At 36.5% G+C, this 20194-nt stretch overlaps 2 protein-coding genes across 2 annotated transcripts; both read left to right on the top strand.

The window, feature by feature from the left end:
* The first annotated feature begins 768 nt into the window (after nt 1–768).
* On the top strand, nt 769–7402 carry LOC148190327 (gamma-aminobutyric acid receptor-associated protein-like 2). Its single transcript, XM_088078194.1, has 4 exons — nt 769–999; nt 4435–4490; nt 4637–4809; nt 7257–7402. Exons 1-4 carry the CDS (start codon nt 966–968, stop codon nt 7345–7347), a joined length of 354 nt encoding a protein of 117 aa, XP_087934320.1. The 5' UTR covers nt 769–965; the 3' UTR covers nt 7348–7402.
* Nucleotides 7403–11576: 4174 nt separating this feature from the next.
* On the top strand, nt 11577–16126 carry LOC148190326 (C-C motif chemokine 26-like). Its single transcript, XM_088078008.1, has 3 exons — nt 11577–13504; nt 13912–14035; nt 15690–16126. Exons 1-3 carry the CDS (start codon nt 13441–13443, stop codon nt 15823–15825), a joined length of 324 nt encoding a protein of 107 aa, XP_087934134.1. The 5' UTR covers nt 11577–13440; the 3' UTR covers nt 15826–16126.
* The last annotated feature ends 4068 nt before the right edge of the window (nt 16127–20194 follow it).

Here is a 20194-nt window from a genome sequence, read left to right as displayed (position 1 = left end):
TTTTATAGTTAATCTTTGTTAATAAAAAAAAAACCCTTGTAGAATAATGAAACAAAAGACATATTCAAGAGCGTATTGTCTGTTATCATATCAGCAAATAACATCCCTAAAATAGGGCTCAGCTCTTTATTTAACATTCAAAAAAATATGAAAAATACTTTTATGTTATATTTATTATATATTATATTATATGTTTGCTATATTTATAATTTTAATGTGTACAAGAGCAGGGAGATTTAACGACTGTTAAATTGGGAATAACACAGTTGTTTAATATAATTTTTGAACTTTTTATCTTTATCTTCTTTATCTTTGTTAATGAAAAAAATAGCGTGTAGAATAACAGTAGAGGAACGACACAAGGCCCAGATCTGTATTTAACATTCAAAAAAAGATTCAACGACTGTTAATGTGGGAATAACACCGTTATTTTGTAAAATTTGAACTTTTTAGCGTTATTTTAGAAGCGATTAATCGATCATGACGCGAATGTTTCTGTAGGATATGGTTATGTTTATGTGCTTCACAGTGGGCGGAACCACATTCAGCATAACAGGGAACTATGTTTAAAAGGTTGCCATGTAAACAGCACAAGTGTTGAGTGTCTGTTGAATCGAAAGAATAAAATGACAAAGCACTTTGTAATGAAGAAATTTACGTATTTATTTCATGCATTTAAGCTTTTAAACGTCAGCGCGTGCCCTGTCTCCCCCGCGCCCCCCCCCTGTTTGAGGGGAAATGGGTGAGTCCGGGTGTGACGTCACGCCGGGCTGAGGTGAAGAGCGGACTGTTGTTTTGTTGTTGTCTTGTTTTCCTGTTTGAGAGCCGCTCCCGGTTTCACGGTAAATCCTCGGAGTCACCCGTTAACGGACGCGTTTGAAACTAGATTAACATTTTTAACTCTTTAAAGTGACCCTCCGAGCCGAGTTTGACCCGCGGCATCGAGCGACGAAGAGCCCGGAAAGATGAAATGGATGTTCAAAGAGGATCACTCGTTGGGTAAGAGAGGAGCAGCCGCAGTTTATCATTAAAAAATCACCTCACAGTCCAATTATCTCACAGTTTCATCCTTCATTTAGCCCCAAATATACATCTAACGTTTACCGCGTCGTGTTTGAGCCGTGGTCGGACTCAGGCCTGTCCTCCGGGCTTTTGTTGAGGAGGGTTTTTTTAAGCTAGCTGCATCGAAACACGTTAAAAATGTCCGAAAATGTTGCTGTCAGCTGCTGTAAAAGGATGTTTTCTCGTCTTTAATGTAAATCTGGTGTGTTGAATGTGCGCAGGTGGACAAATGATCGTGTCTTTGTTCTTGTTTCACCCCCGACGAGGCTGATGGTGGATCCTGACACGGAGGACGCACATTAAGCTGCTAAAGCCTCCATTAGTTACAGTTACAGCAGCAGCTGCGGATAAAAGCCCCAACGAGTCTGTTCACCACGATAAAGATGACATTTATCACTTTATACACATGACACACCGTGCAGGCCCGACAGGCGGCACCAGGACACACCTGAAGTTGTTTTCAGGCCCGCAGGCTCGTTTTACATCCTGGTTTTAATTAAAATTTGATTTAAATCCACCATTTTTTGCATAAAAATAAAGACAAACGAGGTTAAAATGATTCCTTAAACTGTTAACTTTGCTAAAAGGAGTCCAAAGGTACATATATCAGACATAAGAAACCAACTTTCACATTAGTAAATATAAAACCAAATCATATCTGGGATTTTAATAACTCAAAATTCATAATTTCAGTTTAACGCCTGCTGACAAGCTAGCTGATGGTTTCAATTAACTTGAGCTAACTTTAAAAAGAGGCGATAATAATCAGTTTTTGTGTTATTTAATGACTCTTAGATACACTTAATTATGATGATTGTCAATAAATTCACCTTTTTTTGCACAAACATGAAGACAAATGTCTTTGAGAGGTTAAAATTGATTTAATATAAAATTAAAGCATATGTGATATTTTAATGACTCAAAATGCATCATTTCAGCCTAACCTAAGGCTGACGGTTTCAGTTAACCTGAGCAGACTTTAAAACGAGGCTGTAATGTTCAGCTTTTGTGTTAATTAAAGACTCTTTAATTATGATGATTGTCAATAAATTCACCATTGTTTGCACAAACATGATGACAAATGACATGATTTGAACTCAGAGGTTAAAATGAGGTTAAAACTTCTTCCTTTGCTAAAGAGTCCTAAAACCATAAATATATCAGACACAAAAACAAAACAACTTTCTACATTCATAGTTATGAAAACAAAACATATGTTGTATTTTAATGACTCAAAATGCATAATTTCAATCGACCTATCTCCCTGTGTGTCTCAGTTTTAAATGTTAAAGGTGTGAAAGTAATGAGAACATGGCCGCTGGCGTCTCTCCAGAACATTGTTATTGTTGGTGTCAGTGTGAAGACTACATTACCCATAAACCCGTCTGCTCCTGCGAAAAGGAGGATGTTCCTTTTACAGATATCCAGTTTTATGTTTCACATTAACTGTATAAAGTATGTTCAACAATACTGCAACTAGTGATCACTATTGATTTTTAAACCTGATTGATTTTTCGTTGAATTGTGGGAACTAAAATGATGACAGATACTCAAAACAAGTTTGCTGTTTTGGTGTGCAGACAAGAAATGTAGTGAGAGGAATTAAAGGATAAAAAACTCCACCCACATATTGTACTCTTGTCTTGCAGCAATATTTGACTGAAATTTTATATTTATATATATATATATATATATATATATATATATATATATATAAAAACAAGCCAACATGCATTCCAAACTTCTTTTTTTTTTAACATTTTCTATAAAAATCCCCAACAATTTTAGAGAAAACAAATCAAACTTTTCTGTAAAACAGCTAAAAGAAGACAAAAATGCCAAAAAATGTAAAATAAATAAATAGATAAAAGCCATCCAAAACGTTTTAGTTACAAGTTAAAATGATATATTTTGCTGTGCAGGAAGTTTCCAAAAATATAATTGTGAGTCTGAAGTGAGTCATCAAAATCAGGATCTTTAATCAGCTGCCAAACGAACCAGTTTTACAGTAAATGCAGTCGTAATTCACGCAGCATTTTGACTCATAATTTGAATAAGAAAACTAAAACCAAATAGGAGAAAATAGATTTTGATGTAATTAAAATAAGCGTTGATGTGTCTCAGCAGGAGTGCAGTGAAAGAAGCTGCCAGAAGAGTAATCACACAAAGAGTTAATGCAGACATGTTTTATTGATGAGGCGCTCTCACCTTCTGAGTGGCTGTATTGATCAGGTGTATCGATCAGGTGTTGTGGTCTCAGTGTGTCTAAATGTGCAGCAGCTGCCTGTGAATGTCTCACCTCAGCTGCTAAATATTGATCTTGTCCATCTCTGGTTTGTGTTTACTGTCCGTACAGGACACAAATTTAACCCTTTAGGGTCCGTTTTAATGTCACACACACTCGTATCGCTTTGAGAACAAAATGCACTTTTCGGGTTTTAAAGAAATTATACATTAATATTATTTTTTGGTCTCATTGGGTTTATTGTTTAACCAAAATAAGTCCTAATCATAAACATCAAATATTCATTAATTTTCAGAATTTTACCATTTTAAATGCCAGGTTTTTGTCATGATTTTTTAACTTTTTTAGATGAAAAAAAGAAGAATTATTCTCAATATACTTCATACTTTAGTAGATTATTGTAGCTGCTGACAGTCTGGGATATGTCAGTGTGAGTGTAGCTGCTGACAGTCTGGGATATGTCAGTGTGTGAGTGTAGCTGCTGACAGTCTGGGATATGTCAGTGTGTGAGTGTAGCTGCTGACAGTCTGGGATATGTCAGTGTGTGAGTGTAGCTGCTGACAGTCTGGGATATGTCAGTGTGTGAGTGTAGCTGCTGACAGTCTGGGATATGTCAGTGATCAGCAGCTACATTGACTGTGACAGGTCACCTAGTGGAAATAGCATGTATTTCCTCCAGATGCCAAATATGGTCAAAATGACCTCATCAGGTGGAAAATAGTCAAAATGACAAATTCAGAGTCAAAAGCCCAGAATGACACCCAGAAATAATACAAGTCCTGTTTTTCTGCTCTGATGGCTGTGGGATCAAAAATGTCAGTTTGAATGGGTTTCAATGGAGCATTTTTGGACCTGAACAGTCTGAATGTAACTATTTAGTTTTCACAGTGTATTTTAGACTTATTGTAGGAGCTGAGCTGCAAATTCACTGATTACACTCAAATACACAATCTGGACTACATTTAGGACACATGCATCAACACACACACAGTTATCACAACAGGAAGAAGAAAAGAGACTAAAATGAGACAAACAGTCTTAAAGGGTTAATCCTGAGAAATACGTGTTTCTGCTGTGGTGTCAAATATTTAACAATTTAACATGAATTTTGTTCTTTTGTCCACCAGAACATCGATGCATAGAATCAGCCAAAATCCGCAACAAGTACCCTGACAGGGTCCCGGTGAGTGAAACCTCAGAGACGATTCGGTAGATTTACAGCAGGATGTGTGTTTGATTACTGTGTGTGTGTGTGTGTGTGTGTGTGTGTGTGTGTGTGTGTGTGTGTGTGTGTGTGTGTGTGTGTCTCTCTCTCTCTCTCTCTCTCAGGTGATTGTGGAGAAAGTTTCGGGATCACAGATCGTGGACATCGACAAGAGGAAGTACCTGGTCCCCTCTGACATCACAGTGGCTCAGTTCATGTGGATCATCAGGAAACGCATCCAGCTGCCCTCGGAGAAGGCCATCTTCCTGTTCGTGGACAAGACGGTGCCGCAGTCCAGGTCAGCGCCGCCGCACTCGAGACGTTTGGGCTTTTTCAGAGGTCTGGTCCTGATACTGGGCCTCTGAACGTCGTCTTCAGGGCAACAAACAGGGTTCCTGCAGACCCTTAAAAAGTCTTAAGTGTACTTACTTATTTACTTACTTACATTTCTTGTCGCCTTCGTCACGTTTTTGTAAGAAATCCAGCACATGTTCAGATTTCAAAGGCCCAAAAGCCACTGAATCATTAATCTAAAAATAAGGTTTTGACGTCTATTAAAATGTCTCAAATCAATCGTTTAAAATGCTTTTTAAAAAAGATTCTGTTCATTGTTTTTATCTGATGTTAAAAAGGCGCTTTTAAAAAAAAGGCCACCAAAACAGGGTTTCCAGGGTCATGGAAAACTTGGAAAAGTCATTAAATTTCACAATCATATTTTCCAGGCCTGGAAAAGTCCTGGTCCCAGTAAAATCACTGATGGTTTTGAAAAAAGGATTTTTTAAAAATGTGCAGGAACACTGGGGAGCCCAAAGTGACATTTCTAAAGTGTTCACATAAATGACACGAATTTTAACGATGAATCGTTGAATTTGTCTTAATTCTAGAGACACGAATCAGAAAATGCTTCGACTTTGGTCTGAAGACGTAACGTTATGTTTGTGTCGGTAATCGGCGCTGATCGTCCTCAGCACTCTGACGCCTTCGTGATCATAAACTGTAGCTGCGATAAAAGTTCAGTCAAATCACGTTTACGGCGTCCGTCAGGAGGAAGTGTGTTTAACTTCGGTCGCCGTCACGGTCCGGACAAAGTGTCTCTGTTTAATTTCCTGTGTGGCGTCTTATCTCCATTATTTCACTGTCAGGGTTTCGTGTGTCGGCGAGTTTTTATACGTGAATTTAATGTTAAAAATCAGCTGATAAAAGCAGCTGAAGCTGAACCTGGAAAATATTAACCGGAGAGTGAAAACGCTCCGAGTTAATGTGTCGTAACCTGGAAACTCGGCGGCTCCACCTTGTCCGTCATGACTCAGCACTTTCAGTCTGGAGGTGTTAACCCTTTGAAACCCGGATCGAGATGAGTTTCCTTGTGCAGCATTCAGGCACCACAAACATTTCCACGTTTTAAACAAAAGCAAAATAGTTTGATTTCTTTCAAATACTTAAGAAACAAGAAATGAGCAACTTGGCAAAAGAAGCTCCGCTAATTGAAAGATATTGGGAAAAGTGACAAGAAATTACCTAAAAATTCGTTTAAAATTTTAAAAAATATATAAAGAAAAGGGAAATTAAAAAGTTTTTTGAAGGGAAACGATCCAGAAAACTCTCACTTTTAACTTAAAAACATTATAATTGTTTTTTTTCTTTTTGGCACTTTTTTTAGGTCATTTTCTTTTGTTGTTTTCTTTGAAATTTCAGGTTATTTTCTTGTAACTCTTTTGCTAATTTCTTGCTGATTTGGGGTAATATCTTGTTAAACTGAAAAACTTTGGGTGATTTCTCGTAAAGTTGAAAAAGAAATCATGACAGTTTGCTCAGGTTTTAAAGGGTTAAGGACAAAACGGTTACCAGTTTCACAATAAACCTAAAGGAAGATCCAGGTGGCTCATAGGACTGATTTGAATTTTATTTTTGGCAATTTTTTTCCCTCTCAAACTTTTTGCAATATTTTTTCTTTAAAGTTTTTGGCGATTTCTTTTTTTTTTTTTTTTGCTTCAAAGCGTTTTCTCAATGTTTTTGTTTATCTTTAAAAAAAATCTAGTTGAGTTTTATTTATTTATTTTTTGGCCATTTGCCCTTTCTCTTTAATTTTTTATTTCTTTTGAAAGAAAAGCCTTCCAAACCCCGCGGGCCAGCAAAAATAAAATCGCTCATAATGAGACTGTTTATCACAGCCAGATACTGGAGATTCTGACGGTTCTCGAACGCTTCATCCACTCGGCGAGGCTCAAGGAAAAAATATTCGTAGCTTTGGGGATGGTCAAAAATAACCCAACCACCCCCCCCTCCTCTGATAAATAAAGAGCAGTCCCTTAGCCAGGTCTTATTTCTAAAAAAAAAAAAAAAAAAACAGCACCAATAATAACAAAACCATGGAAATAAAATACTCACTGATCTCAGGAAAAAACAAGCAAACTAACAAAAATAATACCAAAAATAAGGCAATAAAATACTCACTGCTCTTGGTTTTTTAAAAAAAATTACTCGACTGCTGGAAACTGCACTTAAAAATAAAAGCTCTGTGCTGCAAATTCATTGTACTTCAAAATAAAGTGCATTTTGGGTCACTTTTAGTCCATTCAAAACGGACCCGTGACCCACTTATGGGCCGCGACCCAGCAGTTGGGCATCACTGACGCAGAGCGTGTTAGAGGCTGTGGATCTGTCAAACTGTAGATCAGCACACAGCTGACGTGATCGATCAGCCGTCCTGATCAATACTGACGCCGTGTCTCCTTCCTGTCGCAGCATCACGATGGGACAGCTGTACGAGAAGGAGAAGGACGAGGACGGCTTTTTATACGTGGCTTACAGCGGCGAGAACACCTTCGGTTTTTAAAGGAAAAAACAAAAACAACAACAAGCCATGATCGTGACCGGCCTTACCTGCGAGACCCCCCCCCCACCTGCTCACCGCCCTCACCTGGCCCCTGGAGACCCCCGCGGGAAACCCCACAGAGATTCAGAGACATGAGCGAAGCAGAGAGACGGACGGACGGACGGCTCACCTGACGGGACGAACACGGACGAGCTCGGCGTGTTTGTCCCGTGTTGCACCTGTTCTCTACAGATTCATAGGTTCAGTGTATTATAGCGTGTTACATTTCAATAACTTTGTGTTTGATGTTGTGATTTGAGCGTTTGTAGGAGGACGTTTGATTTTTCTTTTTTCTTTTTTTGCACATTTTAAATGATACGCGTGAATGAGTTTGCTTTTAGTTATGCTTTCCTCTTTGAAGACGATATTTAAAAAGAACTTTTAATTTAAATATTTGAGATTAAATTAGGATGACCTAACCAATAAAAGATTAAAATTATACCTGATTTTTTTTTGTTGTTATTTCCTAAACTGTTGCACTTTATTCATGTACATTTACTTTATTATTAATGATAAGACTTTAACTGGAAACTGCTCATTTGTAGAGGTCGACTTATGCTGGTTTTTCAGGGCCGATAACAGATAAAAATAAAAATATTTCCTATATATCTTATATAACAAACACCAACAAAAAATTTAGTTTAAATGCCTTTAACAAAATGTTGAATCAAAACTGGAACATTCAACATCATATACAGCAAGTTCCCTGCAACTTCCTTTCTGTTAAGTAAAAAAATTAATAAAAAATGAATAAATAAAAATATAAAGTATAAAAATGTTCCTCCCATGCTGACACTTTTGACTTTTTTTCATTAATTAATTTTATCAGCGATCATCAAAATAAAAGGATACAGATTTAATCTTTGATGTGTTCTTTTAAATTTGTTTTTGGAACGCTGACGTTTCTGTTATTTTGTCCATCCCGTTTACATTATTGAAATTAGTTTAAATAACAGAAACGCCTTCACCAGCACCACAAACCTCAATCTCAGATTCAGGATTTCCAAAACATGTAAAACTGTCACACACTGACACGTCCACTTACTTTTGGCCACATGTCTCATGCGACCGCTGAAATCACCAGCAGGTGGTGATGGTGAAGGTTTCGTCAGTGAGTTCATGCACCAGTTTTTACTTTGTGTGTTTTCAGTGAAACGGATTCATTTGTTAAACTTCAACAAAAATCTGAAATAATTTCAGTCTTAAATATCGTTTTTTTACACCCTCCTGTCGCTGCAGATCGTCTGCATGACACCAAAGTAAATGTTAAACGTTTTACTTCACATTCACATCGTGGATTCAGATGATCATTATTATCTATTTATTAACTCTTAAATTTTGTTGTTTTTACAAACGTGTTAGAGGGAAAGAAATTACGGCGCAAAACAGACAAACAAACGGAGAGGAAAGAAAAAGTTCTGGATCACCGTCGAGTCACATGATTAATACAAAATGTAGCCTAATCAACAAATTATTAATGTTTTCTTTTTATTATTGGTTAAAATACAACTTCATTTGGGGATGAACTACGGTTCAGACTGTGAACACTTTCCAAAATTGATTAATCGGTAAAATTATCGACTGATTCGTCGATTTTTAGTTATTGGGGGGAAAAAAAACATAAAACTTTGCTTATTTCTAACAATACCAAATACATTTTTTCCTCACTCAAAGCTGAAAGTGACATTTCAAATATGCAAATATTCTGACAGCATTTCATAGCCCATCGATGACTCACTTTAATATCACTTTTTCGATTGATTTCTTAACAATAATTAAGTTTAATCATCCCAGGATGAACTAATTAATGCATCAATGTTTGTAATATAATATAGATAATCCTGAAATAATGAGTACTTTTGCTATTTGGACGCTAATATTTCTTTACTTTAATAAAGGTTGTAATACTACAGTGAAATCTTGTGTAAAAGTACGAGACCTGAGTACTTCACTGGAGACTGAATATATTACAGAAGACGTCGTTCTTCTTAAACACGATGCTCAGACTTTAAAATCTTTTCAGTGTTTCGTCAACTCTTTTTTTTATTACTCAGTAACATAGTTCTTGTGAACAGACTTTCACTGAAAAACAGCAAAGTGATGTGAGAATGAAATTACAGAGAAATGAGAACCGCTGCGGTCCTCCGACCGTCCGCTTACATCGAACCCACATTTCCATACAACTGACGTTTCTGCAAACCGCAGATATGTTACATTTTTAGGTCTTTATTTGGGTAAAAGGTCACATTTCCTCATGTTCCTACAACACTGTGCTGTAAAGCAGCTTAGCACATTTCAACTGCTGCATTTTTGTACAATTTTGAGTTAGTTGTATGTTTCGTGAACATGCTGATTTTACATTTAATGCTACATTATAGTTAAACTCTGCTACATTTCAGACTGAAAAACATACCTCTTAATGTTCTACTTTTATTTGCAGGTAGTTACTTTGAACATATGCACAAATATTTCAATTAGAATAGAATAAAATCAAATTAAATAAGACACACAGTTGCTTGTTTATAAATCTTTGTACACATATTACGTGTATTTATACATATTGTGGCTGATTACATCGGCTCAGGTTGGGATTAATGTGAAGGTGCTATAATAAGGTAGACTTATTTATTTATTTATTTATTTATTAATTATTGTTATAAGAATGATAAAGTTGCAATTTTGTTTTGAATGCAGGAGTTTTAATTGTAACAGTCTAACTGAAAAATAATTAGACAGATATGAAAATCTTTTTTAAAAAATGAATGAATGATTCACGTTTTTTACAGAGAAGTTGATGATCCGTCAAAAACTTAAGAAAAACGCAGATTTCAGGAGGAATGATGTCACAGAAATCTAAATTTGAGGATGAGGAAGAAAAGGTGTGGTTATTTCTTCTTCCTCTTAATTTTAAATCAGAAATGTGAGGCCTGTTAATACCGAGTACTCAGCGAGTTCATAGAAAGGCTGCTGAGAGAGATGAGGAAGTGAAAATATGGAAAGAAAACTACGGAGACAGACATTTTTACAGAGTTACAGTGGTTTTACAAATATTTGTAATTATTGGTTATAAATTAATTTATTACTCTTTTTTTTTTGCATTGAAGCAACTGTAGGTCAAAACTAAGCTGAAACTATAAAAACACTAATGTCAATCAAGGTCCGCACATATGAGAAATGACCGCATATTCAATTTTACAGTTAATCACACGTGGGCGTAAAACAGAAAGAAAAGACTGTAAGACTAAAGTGCAGTAAGATAAAACCAGGCATGTTTTTGGGATTTAAGGATATTGGGGACTTATCAAAGACCTCTGTAGGGAAAAAAAGTCCCCATGGGCAATTTTTTTAGTGATTTTCTTTTATTTAGTACTTTCTTAAACACATTTTTGGTGATTTTTTAAATTTTATTTAATTTTCTTTTTCTCTCTTTCTTTTGCTGATTTTTTTTGTCTTTTGAAATTTTGGGATATTTCTACAGAAAACGTGCCTTCCAAACTTGTGGGCCCACTAAAATGAATGTTTTGAGCTACATGCTCTGAGCATGTAAAAAATGTAATAAAAGACAGTTCCTAAAATATAGATACTTTCCAGCATTTCTTTGGGGCTCCTCAGGGAATCATACTCGGCCCACAACTCTTTCCCTTGCAGGTATATCTTATTATATATTAAAGATCTATTGTGTTCATGTAAATACTTTAGCCATGTTCTTTATGCCAACAAATAAGTTTTATGCCTCTTTTCTGATTTATGATGACTATCAACTGTTAAAAATCACTTACATAAGTATTAGCAGCAAAATGTGCTTCAAAAATAAAAGTACTCTTAATGCAGAATGGCAGCAAAAAGAACTGAAACAGAACTGCTCTTAAAATACAACTAACCTTGCATTATATTTTGAAATGGAGATACTCAAGTGACATACAAGTACCTTAAACGTTCTACTAAAATACAGCACTTGAAGTACTTAGTGACTTTACTGCACTTCTTTTAGGTTCCTCGGGGAATCATACTCTGCCCACTACTTTTTCTGTTGTACAGTAATGAATTTAAGGATTCAATTTTTTTCTTTTCTTTATTGACATTCCAGCCATGCAGTGCATGAAATGAACAAAACATTAAATTAAAAAAATAATAAATAAAAGATCTTCTGGGTTATTAAATAAACATATAAACAGTAAAAATCCTAAAATATTAAAAACAAACAAACAAAAAAGATCAAAGTGCCCAGAGGAATATAAAATATAGAATATGATATAAAATATATTTAAAACAATAACATCACAAAAGAAACTAGTCGATTGACTGTCTGATGCAAAAAATCCTCGATGCCTGCAGAGAAGAACTAATCTTCCTTCTGTTTCCTTGAATGATTTTAAGTTAAAACCAGAATAACGAAGTAGAAACGTCTCAGTTTGCTCTCAGAAAATCTGCTGACGCTCTGCTTCAGAGACGAGGAAGTGAAAGTCACACAAGTTTGAGCAAACAACTCACAATTACTCCATATGTAATGACGACTACTACTGCTAATACTGCTTCTAATACTGCTGGTTCCACTACAGCCAGTAGTACTACTAAACTACTATAACTTAAACTCTACCATTCCATTACTGTGACAACCATTTTTGAGTGGTGGAAGAAGTATTCAAATCTTTTGATCTTCAATGAATACAAGTGACAATATATCACACAGTATAAATGTACTTCATTTTAAGTAAAATTGATGCATTTGAAATTTTAAGTATCAGGATCAAAATGTACTTAAAGTATCAAAAGTAGAAGTACTCATAATGCAAAGTGGCAACTGTCAGTGTTTTAGTGTTTTATAACTGGATCATTGTTATTACCTAAGAAAAGATAATACGTTCCTTTCTGTTACGTTACGTTACAATATGATAACTTAAAATGTCATAAAATACAATACCATACATTCTGATTTCATAAGATTGGATAAGGTACGGTACAATATGACACAGCACGGTACGATACGATACAGTACGGTACGATACAATATGATATGATGTCATAAGGTATGGTAAGGTATGCTACGATAACATAAGGTGTCATAAAATAAAATACTATATTATCCAGTTTCATAAGATTTGATAGGGTATGGCACGATACAGCGCAGTACGGTACGACGTCATAAGGTACAATGTGGTATTTTATGGTTTAAATACGATACAGTGTCATAGCATAAGTGTTAGTATGATTTTTTTTTAAAGTATGCATCTTATATAATTATTTTATCACTCTGTATCTACCTTATGTAATTGCTCGTGTTAAACGTTTCCTGATTGAAGCATCAACCAGTGTGTCAGTGCTGAATGAGAGTCACCCGAGAAAACGTTCCTTTCCTTTCAATAAGCTACGCTACGATGTCATAAGATAACATAAGGTACGGTATGCTAGTGTGGTACAATATGATATGTTGTCATAAGATGAGGTACGGTGCGATACGATACGATGCGATGCGATACGATACGATACGATACGATACGATATTATGTGATTCAATTCAATACAGTATGATGAGATGTCATAAGATACAGTAAGATACGATACGATGTCATAAGATGGCATAAGGTACGGTATGCTACAGTGCGGTACAATACGATATGTACGGTACAATACAATATCGCTGATTTATTCTAAAACAAGGAAAAAGTTTGAAAAGTGAGACACGGAGTCAGATTTTTGGACCAATGTACAAAGTGACATTTTTTTGGTTGAAGGTTGTCCCTTAATGTTGTCAGTTGAACGAATCCTGAACTAAAACAGGGAAACCACCTATCATATTCTGCGAAAGGCTTTTTGGCAAAACTGTCCTACATGTTATTATTATTAACTTCATGTTTTCTCTGTAGAGCCGAAAAAAGCTGTTGAGGCGAGTGCCTGAGAAAAGAGAAGAAACGGAGGAGGAGGTTTTCTGAGAAGGTCAGTGAGTGTGAACATGGAGGCAGAGCTGCATATAAACAGAGCTCAGATCAGGTTTCTGCCTCAGATCTCCTCTGAAGATTAAAGACCGGCACACAGGAGCTCCTCTGACCCCGAACCATGAAGACTGTGCCGATCCTCGTCCTCCTCACTCTGATCTGCATCCTGCGTCACACCGCCGCCGGTCAGTCACTCTGCTGCACCTGTGTGTGTGTGTGTGTGTGTGTGTGTGTGTGTGTGTGTGTGTATTCAGCTCCCAGTCTGAACTGTATTCACTGTTAATATATATTTATACATTATACATACACACATATATACGAATATGAGTGTGTGTGTGTGTGTAATGATATTTTAAGCAACTTTTCCAGGACATTTCCTCCTTTTCTGATTTACATTATTATTTTATTTTACTAATTTTCAAGAAATGTTTTTGTACTTTGTACAGTTTTCTTTTCGTCTGCTACTTTTTGAGTAATTTCTTCTTTCATTGCTCATCACCTCCCTCCCATGTTTTTGAACAAAATGATGCCAATTTGCTTTTTTTTAAAAAATAGTTTTAAAGGGTTAATGTGTGTGTTTCTGTGCTCTCAGCTGTAGTCGGAGTCCACTCTGTGATGAGTGACGGATGCTGTCCAGACTACAATAATACAGCTATTCCTAAAGGATGGATCAAACACATCATGAAGACGAGTGACTGTAAACCCAACGCTATCATGTAAGTAAAAAAAAGAAAAGTGTATTATTTTGTTCATGTGATCATGTTAAGCTCATGCAGCCCGTGTTCTGGGTTCTGGGTTCTGTGTTTTGGGTTCTGGTTTCTGTGTTCTGGGTTCTGTGTTCTGGGTTCTGGGTTCTGGGTTCTGTGTTCTGGGTTCTGTGTTCTGGGTTCTGTGTTTTGGGTTCTGTGTTCTGTGTTTTGGGTTCTGGGTTCTGTGTTCTGTGTTCTGGGTTCTGTGTTCTGTGTTTTGGGTTCTGGTTTCTGTGTTCTGGGTTCTGGGTTCTGATTTCTGTGTTCTGTGTTTTGGGTTCTGGTTTCTGTGTTCTGGGTTCTGGGTTCTGATTTCTGATTTCTGTGTTCTGGGTTCTGGGTTCTGTGTTCTGTGTTCTGTGTTCTGGGTTCTGGGTTCTGTGTTTTGGGTTCTGGTTTCTGTGTTCTGGGTTCTGATTTCTGTGTTCTGTGTTTTGGGTTCTGGTTTCTGTGTTCTGGGTTCTGGGTTCTGATTTCTGTGTTCTGTGTTTTGGGTTCTGGTTTCTGGGTTCTGTGTTCTGTGTTCTGTGTTCTGGTTTCTGTGTTCTGTGTTCTGGGTTCTGGGTTCTGGGTTCTGTGTTTTGGGTTCTGGTTTCTGGGTTCTGGGTTCTGATTTCTGTGTTCTGTGTTTTGGGTTCTGTGTTCTGGGTTCTGTGTTCTGGGTTCTGGGTTCTGGGTTCTGGGTTCTGGTTTCTGTGTTCTGGGTTCTGGGTTCTGGTTTCTGTGTTCTGGGTTCTGTGTTCTGGGTTCTGTGTTCTGGGTTCTGGGTTCTGTTACTGTGCTGCTTTTACACAGAAAAGCTTGTAGACAAACAACAGAAACGTTTCTTGGTTCCTTAACTAAAATAAAAAGAGCAATATGAAAAAGTACAAAAACTCAGACTGGAAGTACTCCAGTGAAGAGTATGTATATTTTCAACCTGAGCTTTTATGTTTTTGTGTCCATACGACTAACGTCAGCATCCATTTAAATCTCCACAGGAGGGCGCTGTTCAACCATTGTACATTCAGGATGTAAACCTTTTGAAACCTACAGGGATTTTTTTATACTTTTATACTTTTACTTTACTTTTATACTACAGCTACATTACTTTATTTATTTTACAGAAAATGTGACTCGTCAACAAAATATGATGCATTTCACAGATTAAAGTTCACATTATGCAAAGTAAAATGAGTTCCACCTCATCAAGATACAACATTACATTTATTCTTATATGTTTATGCATAATAGAAACATGAATATAAAACTCTTTACTGCCGATGAAGAAGCCCGAGGAAATGTTCAGTTTGTGCTGAATCAACTCTTCGTTCATTTTGGAGGCTGTTATGTGATGTAGTTTGTGGGGCTGTTGAAATGTTTTGTGTTTCTTCTATTTTGTCCAACACATTTATATCAATATAAATGATATATATATTGATATATATGACATATATATTAATAAAGGCTAAATAACAGAAACACCTCGCTATAAATCATCACTATTATATATATAGTATTGACTGGTACATTTTATCCGATAAAACATTTGACATTTTTTAACCTGAATCTGTTTTTTAGCTGCTCTGTTAACACTGTGTGTGTGTGTGTGTGTGTGTGTGTGTGTGTTTCCTCGTTGCAGAATCACGACTGTGTGTAACAAGAAGTTTTGTGTTGATCCTAATGGGAAGTGGGCCAAAAAACGACTGAATGAATTTACTACGTCGCCGTCTGATTTCAACTCCCAGAAGTGTGAAAAAAAGCCTAAAGAAGTGTGAGGACGCTTCCTCTGCGTGCATCACAATGACACGGAGATTACGTTTTCATTTACATGATGATTAATGATGATTATACGGAAAATTAACTGTTGAACTGATGCTGTGAAGTTGGGAAATTTAATGTGAAATTTATTTTAAAATGCATCTTTAAATTGTCTTCTTAAAAATCAAACTGTGACGAGTGATACCGCTTCACACTCATTTAATATTTTCAACTGTTATTGGAGAATATTTTGCATTTATTTTTTGATATTGCTATAAAAGGTGGTGCAATGTTCAAAATAAAAGCTTTATTTTTGTATATAGTGTTCTGTGTCTTTATTTTGGAGTCAAAAGTCAAACCGTGTGATTGACCTTCAGGCTGCAGAAAGACGTTAAAATAAAATTTACAATAAAAATAGAAAGTTTAACCTTTTCAAACTGGAGCAAATAGGTCTGATTTCTTTCAAACAAAAAGATACAAAAAACTATCAGAAAATAAGCAATAAATATGTCGAAAACCAAGAATAAAAAAAAGTTTAAAAAATTAACAGGAAAATTAGCCTGAAAAAATGCTGAAAGTGGAAAAATAACATGTATTTATTTCATTTCTGTGACATAATTATAAATATAAAACTATAATTATAATTGTAAAAACAGTTTTTTGGACATTTTTCCCTTTTTGAGATTTTTTTTTAAACTAATTTTCTTATTAACTTTTTGCAAATTTCTTGCCATTTTTAGGGCGCTGCCGACCAAGTTGCTCATTGCTCTTTCCCTCTATGATTTTTAAACTGCTGGGTCGGATATTGTGTGAAAAGCACCTGAACGCAGCACAAGAAAACTGATGTTGATCCAGGTTTCAAAGGGTTAAAAGAGAAACGCCACCTAAACTTATGTCTCAGTACAACAGAGTAAGAAAGTAACTGCATACTTTTACTCGAATACTTCAGCACGAGTTTAAGGTGAGTATTTGTTTTGTACTTGTCAGGAAAATGTTGAATGCAGGACTTTTACTTGTATCAGAGTACTTGTACACTGCAGTACTGCTATTTTTGCTCAGGTTAAAAGCTTTAAGTCCTCCCTCCACCTCGACAGAATGAGCTGTTTTGGTTGCCAGGCAAATCTGTGTGCAAATTCTGGTCATTTCCATAATTATGTAAATGTCGTATGTAAGTGAACTTGTGTGCGGAGCTCCGAGGACGAAACCTGATGAGGCAGAAAAACAGCAGCAGTTAAAGATCTGATCCTGAAATCACTGAAATCACTGAAATCACTGAAATCATTACATTCAAATCCTCCAGTAATTATAATGATAATATGAAAGTGTCATTGGGTTTTATGTTGTGATAAATTCATTAATCACAGGTAGAAAATGTCACCGTCGGTTTCTGCAAACCACGCTTACGTTACATTTATGTTACGTTTTTATCGTTTTACATCAACGTTTGTAAAATGTCGCAGTATCTGAGCTGACTTGGTGAAAATGTGCTGCGTACAGAACTAAAGTCTGAGATGTGGTGCAACATATGTTTAAAGCAGCAGAAAATAGAATTACTCAAAATACAAGTACTTCAAATAAAAAGGCAACAATCTGGCAAAAAGTGTCCCACAATTTGCAAGAAATTAGGAAAAGAAAAATAACATGAAAATGACCTGAAAATCACTTTTAAAAGAGACATAGAGAAAGATTGAGAAATTATGAGAAGTGCAGAAAAGTGCCTTTATATTTTCGTCCTCCACATTACCACGTGTCTCCTTCCCCTAATCCCAACTATCCGTGGCAGCGTGCGTGTTTGTTGACGTCCTGCCGTTGGTTGCCATGTGCTTTTGTTGACATCATGGCAGCAGCCTCCCGAAGCGTCACCAGCAGATGCAGAAAGATAGCTAAAACGTAATATGTAGACGTGGAAGTCCACTGATCACAGCACAACATGTGACGACTTGGGATGAGAACGTGTTGCGTACCCAGCTAGCAATTTTTGGTTCTAAAAACGTTTAAATGAATGTTTTAGTAACATTTTAAGTGGCAAGTTTTCTTTGTTTGCAGAACGTTCTTCTTAAAGTTCGGGTAACGTTCTCTATAGACAATAAAAAAATGTCTCAATGTTTCTTATTTGTTAATATATCACAGTACATTTTCATTTTTTAAAGAAAGGTCTGTCGTCTCAGTCCTCAATGACACGTTCTGAATGTTGCTTTGAAAATGTTCTTCCTTTGTTCTTGTGTAACATTGTAGGAACGTTTGAAAAAGAACATTCTCTGATCTGTCACCTCTCAACACCAACAAAACATCCTCATATAACGCAAACGTTATGTCTTCGTCAGCATTTAACCTCACAGGAACACTTCCTGAAATGATAAACATCCTCAAAACGTTCTTTCAACATCAGATTAAAATGTTTTCTCTAAAACATTTTTACAACTTTTAGGTAACGTTAGTCAGTTTTGTGGGAACGTTCCCTGATAGCTGGGTACTCAGAGTACAATATGTATGTCTGAGATTTGGTGCAACAGAAGGTTAAAGCAACAGAAAACAGAATTACTCAAAATAAAAGTACCTCAAATTTGTACTTAAGTCTGATACTTGAGTAAATGCAGGTAGTTAAAGAGTTAAAGGTACATTTTGAAAAAAACTGATGAATTCTCTTCATGATGGCGAGGTTTGAAATATATACTCATCTGCTGATTGCCTCATTCTTCACTAACGGTTTAAGTGTTTTTTATTTATTGATGATGTTTGAAGGACACGTGCAGATCAGTCACGTGACTTCCTCCCAACGTGTCAGTCTGAGTTCGTGTCCTCAGCAGGTCGGAGGACAGAGGACAGGTGGTGACGGACAGTAAGTGGCTGTTGGTGACTCCTCTGTGTCTCCATTGTTTGTCAAAGTATCGGTGGCAGCGTCATCAGTGTTTGAAGTTCTGTCAAGGCAGAAAGAGACGCTTCAAAAAACGCTCCATCTGTCGCTCCGAACGCCAACAGCAGATGTCGACGAGAGCCGAGTTTCTAACACATCAGTGGACCAACTGAAACTAAATGTTCTGTTTAGCATTCAGAAAAATATCACTCTGAGGGACAGAAAAACGCTTAATTAATTCTCAAACCAGCTGAATGAAAGTACAGACTGATACCTAATGTTGAAAAAAAACGACAATATTAACCCTTTGAAACCTTTGAAACCCAAGAAAGTTATTTACATATAAAGTAATACAACCACATATAATTGGAAAATACATGGTTTTGAGTTCACCTCAACTACCTGAATGTAGATTTGATAACCAAGCAGATGACACAGCTGATTGTCCCACAGCAGTGCAGTGACACAAAAAAACGGAGCAGCTCAGATCTCCGACAGCTCAGATCTCCGACAGCGTGGATCTCTGACACAATGGCTGACAGCGCAGATCTCCGACAGCGCAGATCCCTGTATTAAATATTATCATTACAAATGATGTCACACCAGAAAACAATTGTAAGGACTACCCCGACGGCAGGGAAGGGCTTGGTTGGGCTACAGTCAACAATCAAGAAAAGGACCATATCAGCTCCTTTAATTGTCGGCTATGTTCGCCTGAAACAACAGCGCCTCCGCATCCTAACAGCGTAATGCAGCTTCGCACATTAAACTGATTCCAGTTCAGGAGTAGAATCGCCTTTATTCATTAAATGTCCTGGTTGGTAATCAACGTCAGGTTATCACTGACTCGAGATCAAACATCCGCCGACAGAAAATGTGCCGGAAACATGTTGGATAACTTTTCATCCACACCTGAGGAGGAACAGGACAGGGAGGAGCTTCCTCGACGTGTCGTTCTTCTTGTTGAGGGGGCGGGGTTACTTTTCATGCATTCATAATGAAATTTGACTTGAGCCCCACATTTATAGCCAGAAAACCTGTCTGCCGTCGCTACTGCGGTGCAGACTTCATGTCAGCAGATATTATCCGACAGAAACGTCTTTGCTGCCTTTTGTTAGTTTGAGTTTGTGCTTCCTGAAACCTCTGAGGAGGAAGCATTAATGAAGAGCACCTGTCAGGGCTGCACTTTGTTTCTGTGCAGGAGTTTTGCCGACGATTGTACAGAAACACCTGATTGTGTTTATTGGTTTATTTTCATTGGGACCCATTAAAACTCTCACCCATGGATGGATTAACCCTTTGAAACCTGAGAAAATTGGCTTTATTTCTCTCAAAAACACGGGAAGATGATGACAAGCAACTTAACAAGAAATGCCCCAAAAATGAGAAAGAGTTCAAAGAAAGAACCTCAAAATAATAAGAAAAAAAGTGTTGAAATAAAATACATTTTTTCTGTAACATAACTAAGTATTTGATTAAAATAATTAAAATATTGTTTTCTGGACATTTTTCCATTGTTTTTTGATATCTAT

The sequence above is a fragment of the Plectropomus leopardus genome, chromosome 1 (genome assembly GCF_026936395.1).
Source record: "Plectropomus leopardus strain MGB_pleo_1.0 chromosome 1, ASM2693639v1, whole genome shotgun sequence".
NCBI classification, from domain to species: Eukaryota; Metazoa; Chordata; class Actinopteri; order Perciformes; family Serranidae; genus Plectropomus; species Plectropomus leopardus.
The sequence above is the reverse complement of the archived record's forward strand: the minus strand, read 5'-3'. Positions and strand labels throughout refer to the sequence as shown.

Excerpts from the sequence above, each read along its gene's own strand:
- LOC148190327 (XM_088078194.1), top strand. The coding sequence starts at position 966 with ATGAAATGGATGTTCAAAGAGGATCACTCGTTGG. Across the intron at positions 1,000-4,434 it reads CAAAGAGGATCACTCGTTGG|AACATCGATGCATAGAATCA; the intron begins GTAAGAGAGGAG and ends TTTGTCCACCAG. Across the intron at positions 4,810-7,256 it reads AAGACGGTGCCGCAGTCCAG|CATCACGATGGGACAGCTGT; the intron begins GTCAGCGCCGCC and ends TTCCTGTCGCAG.
- LOC148190326 (XM_088078008.1), top strand. The coding sequence starts at position 13,441 with ATGAAGACTGTGCCGATCCTCGTCCTCCTCACTCTGATCTGCATCCTG. Across the intron at positions 13,505-13,911 it reads CCTGCGTCACACCGCCGCCG|CTGTAGTCGGAGTCCACTCT; the intron begins GTCAGTCACTCT and ends CTGTGCTCTCAG. Across the intron at positions 14,036-15,689 it reads TGTAAACCCAACGCTATCAT|AATCACGACTGTGTGTAACA; the intron begins GTAAGTAAAAAA and ends TCCTCGTTGCAG.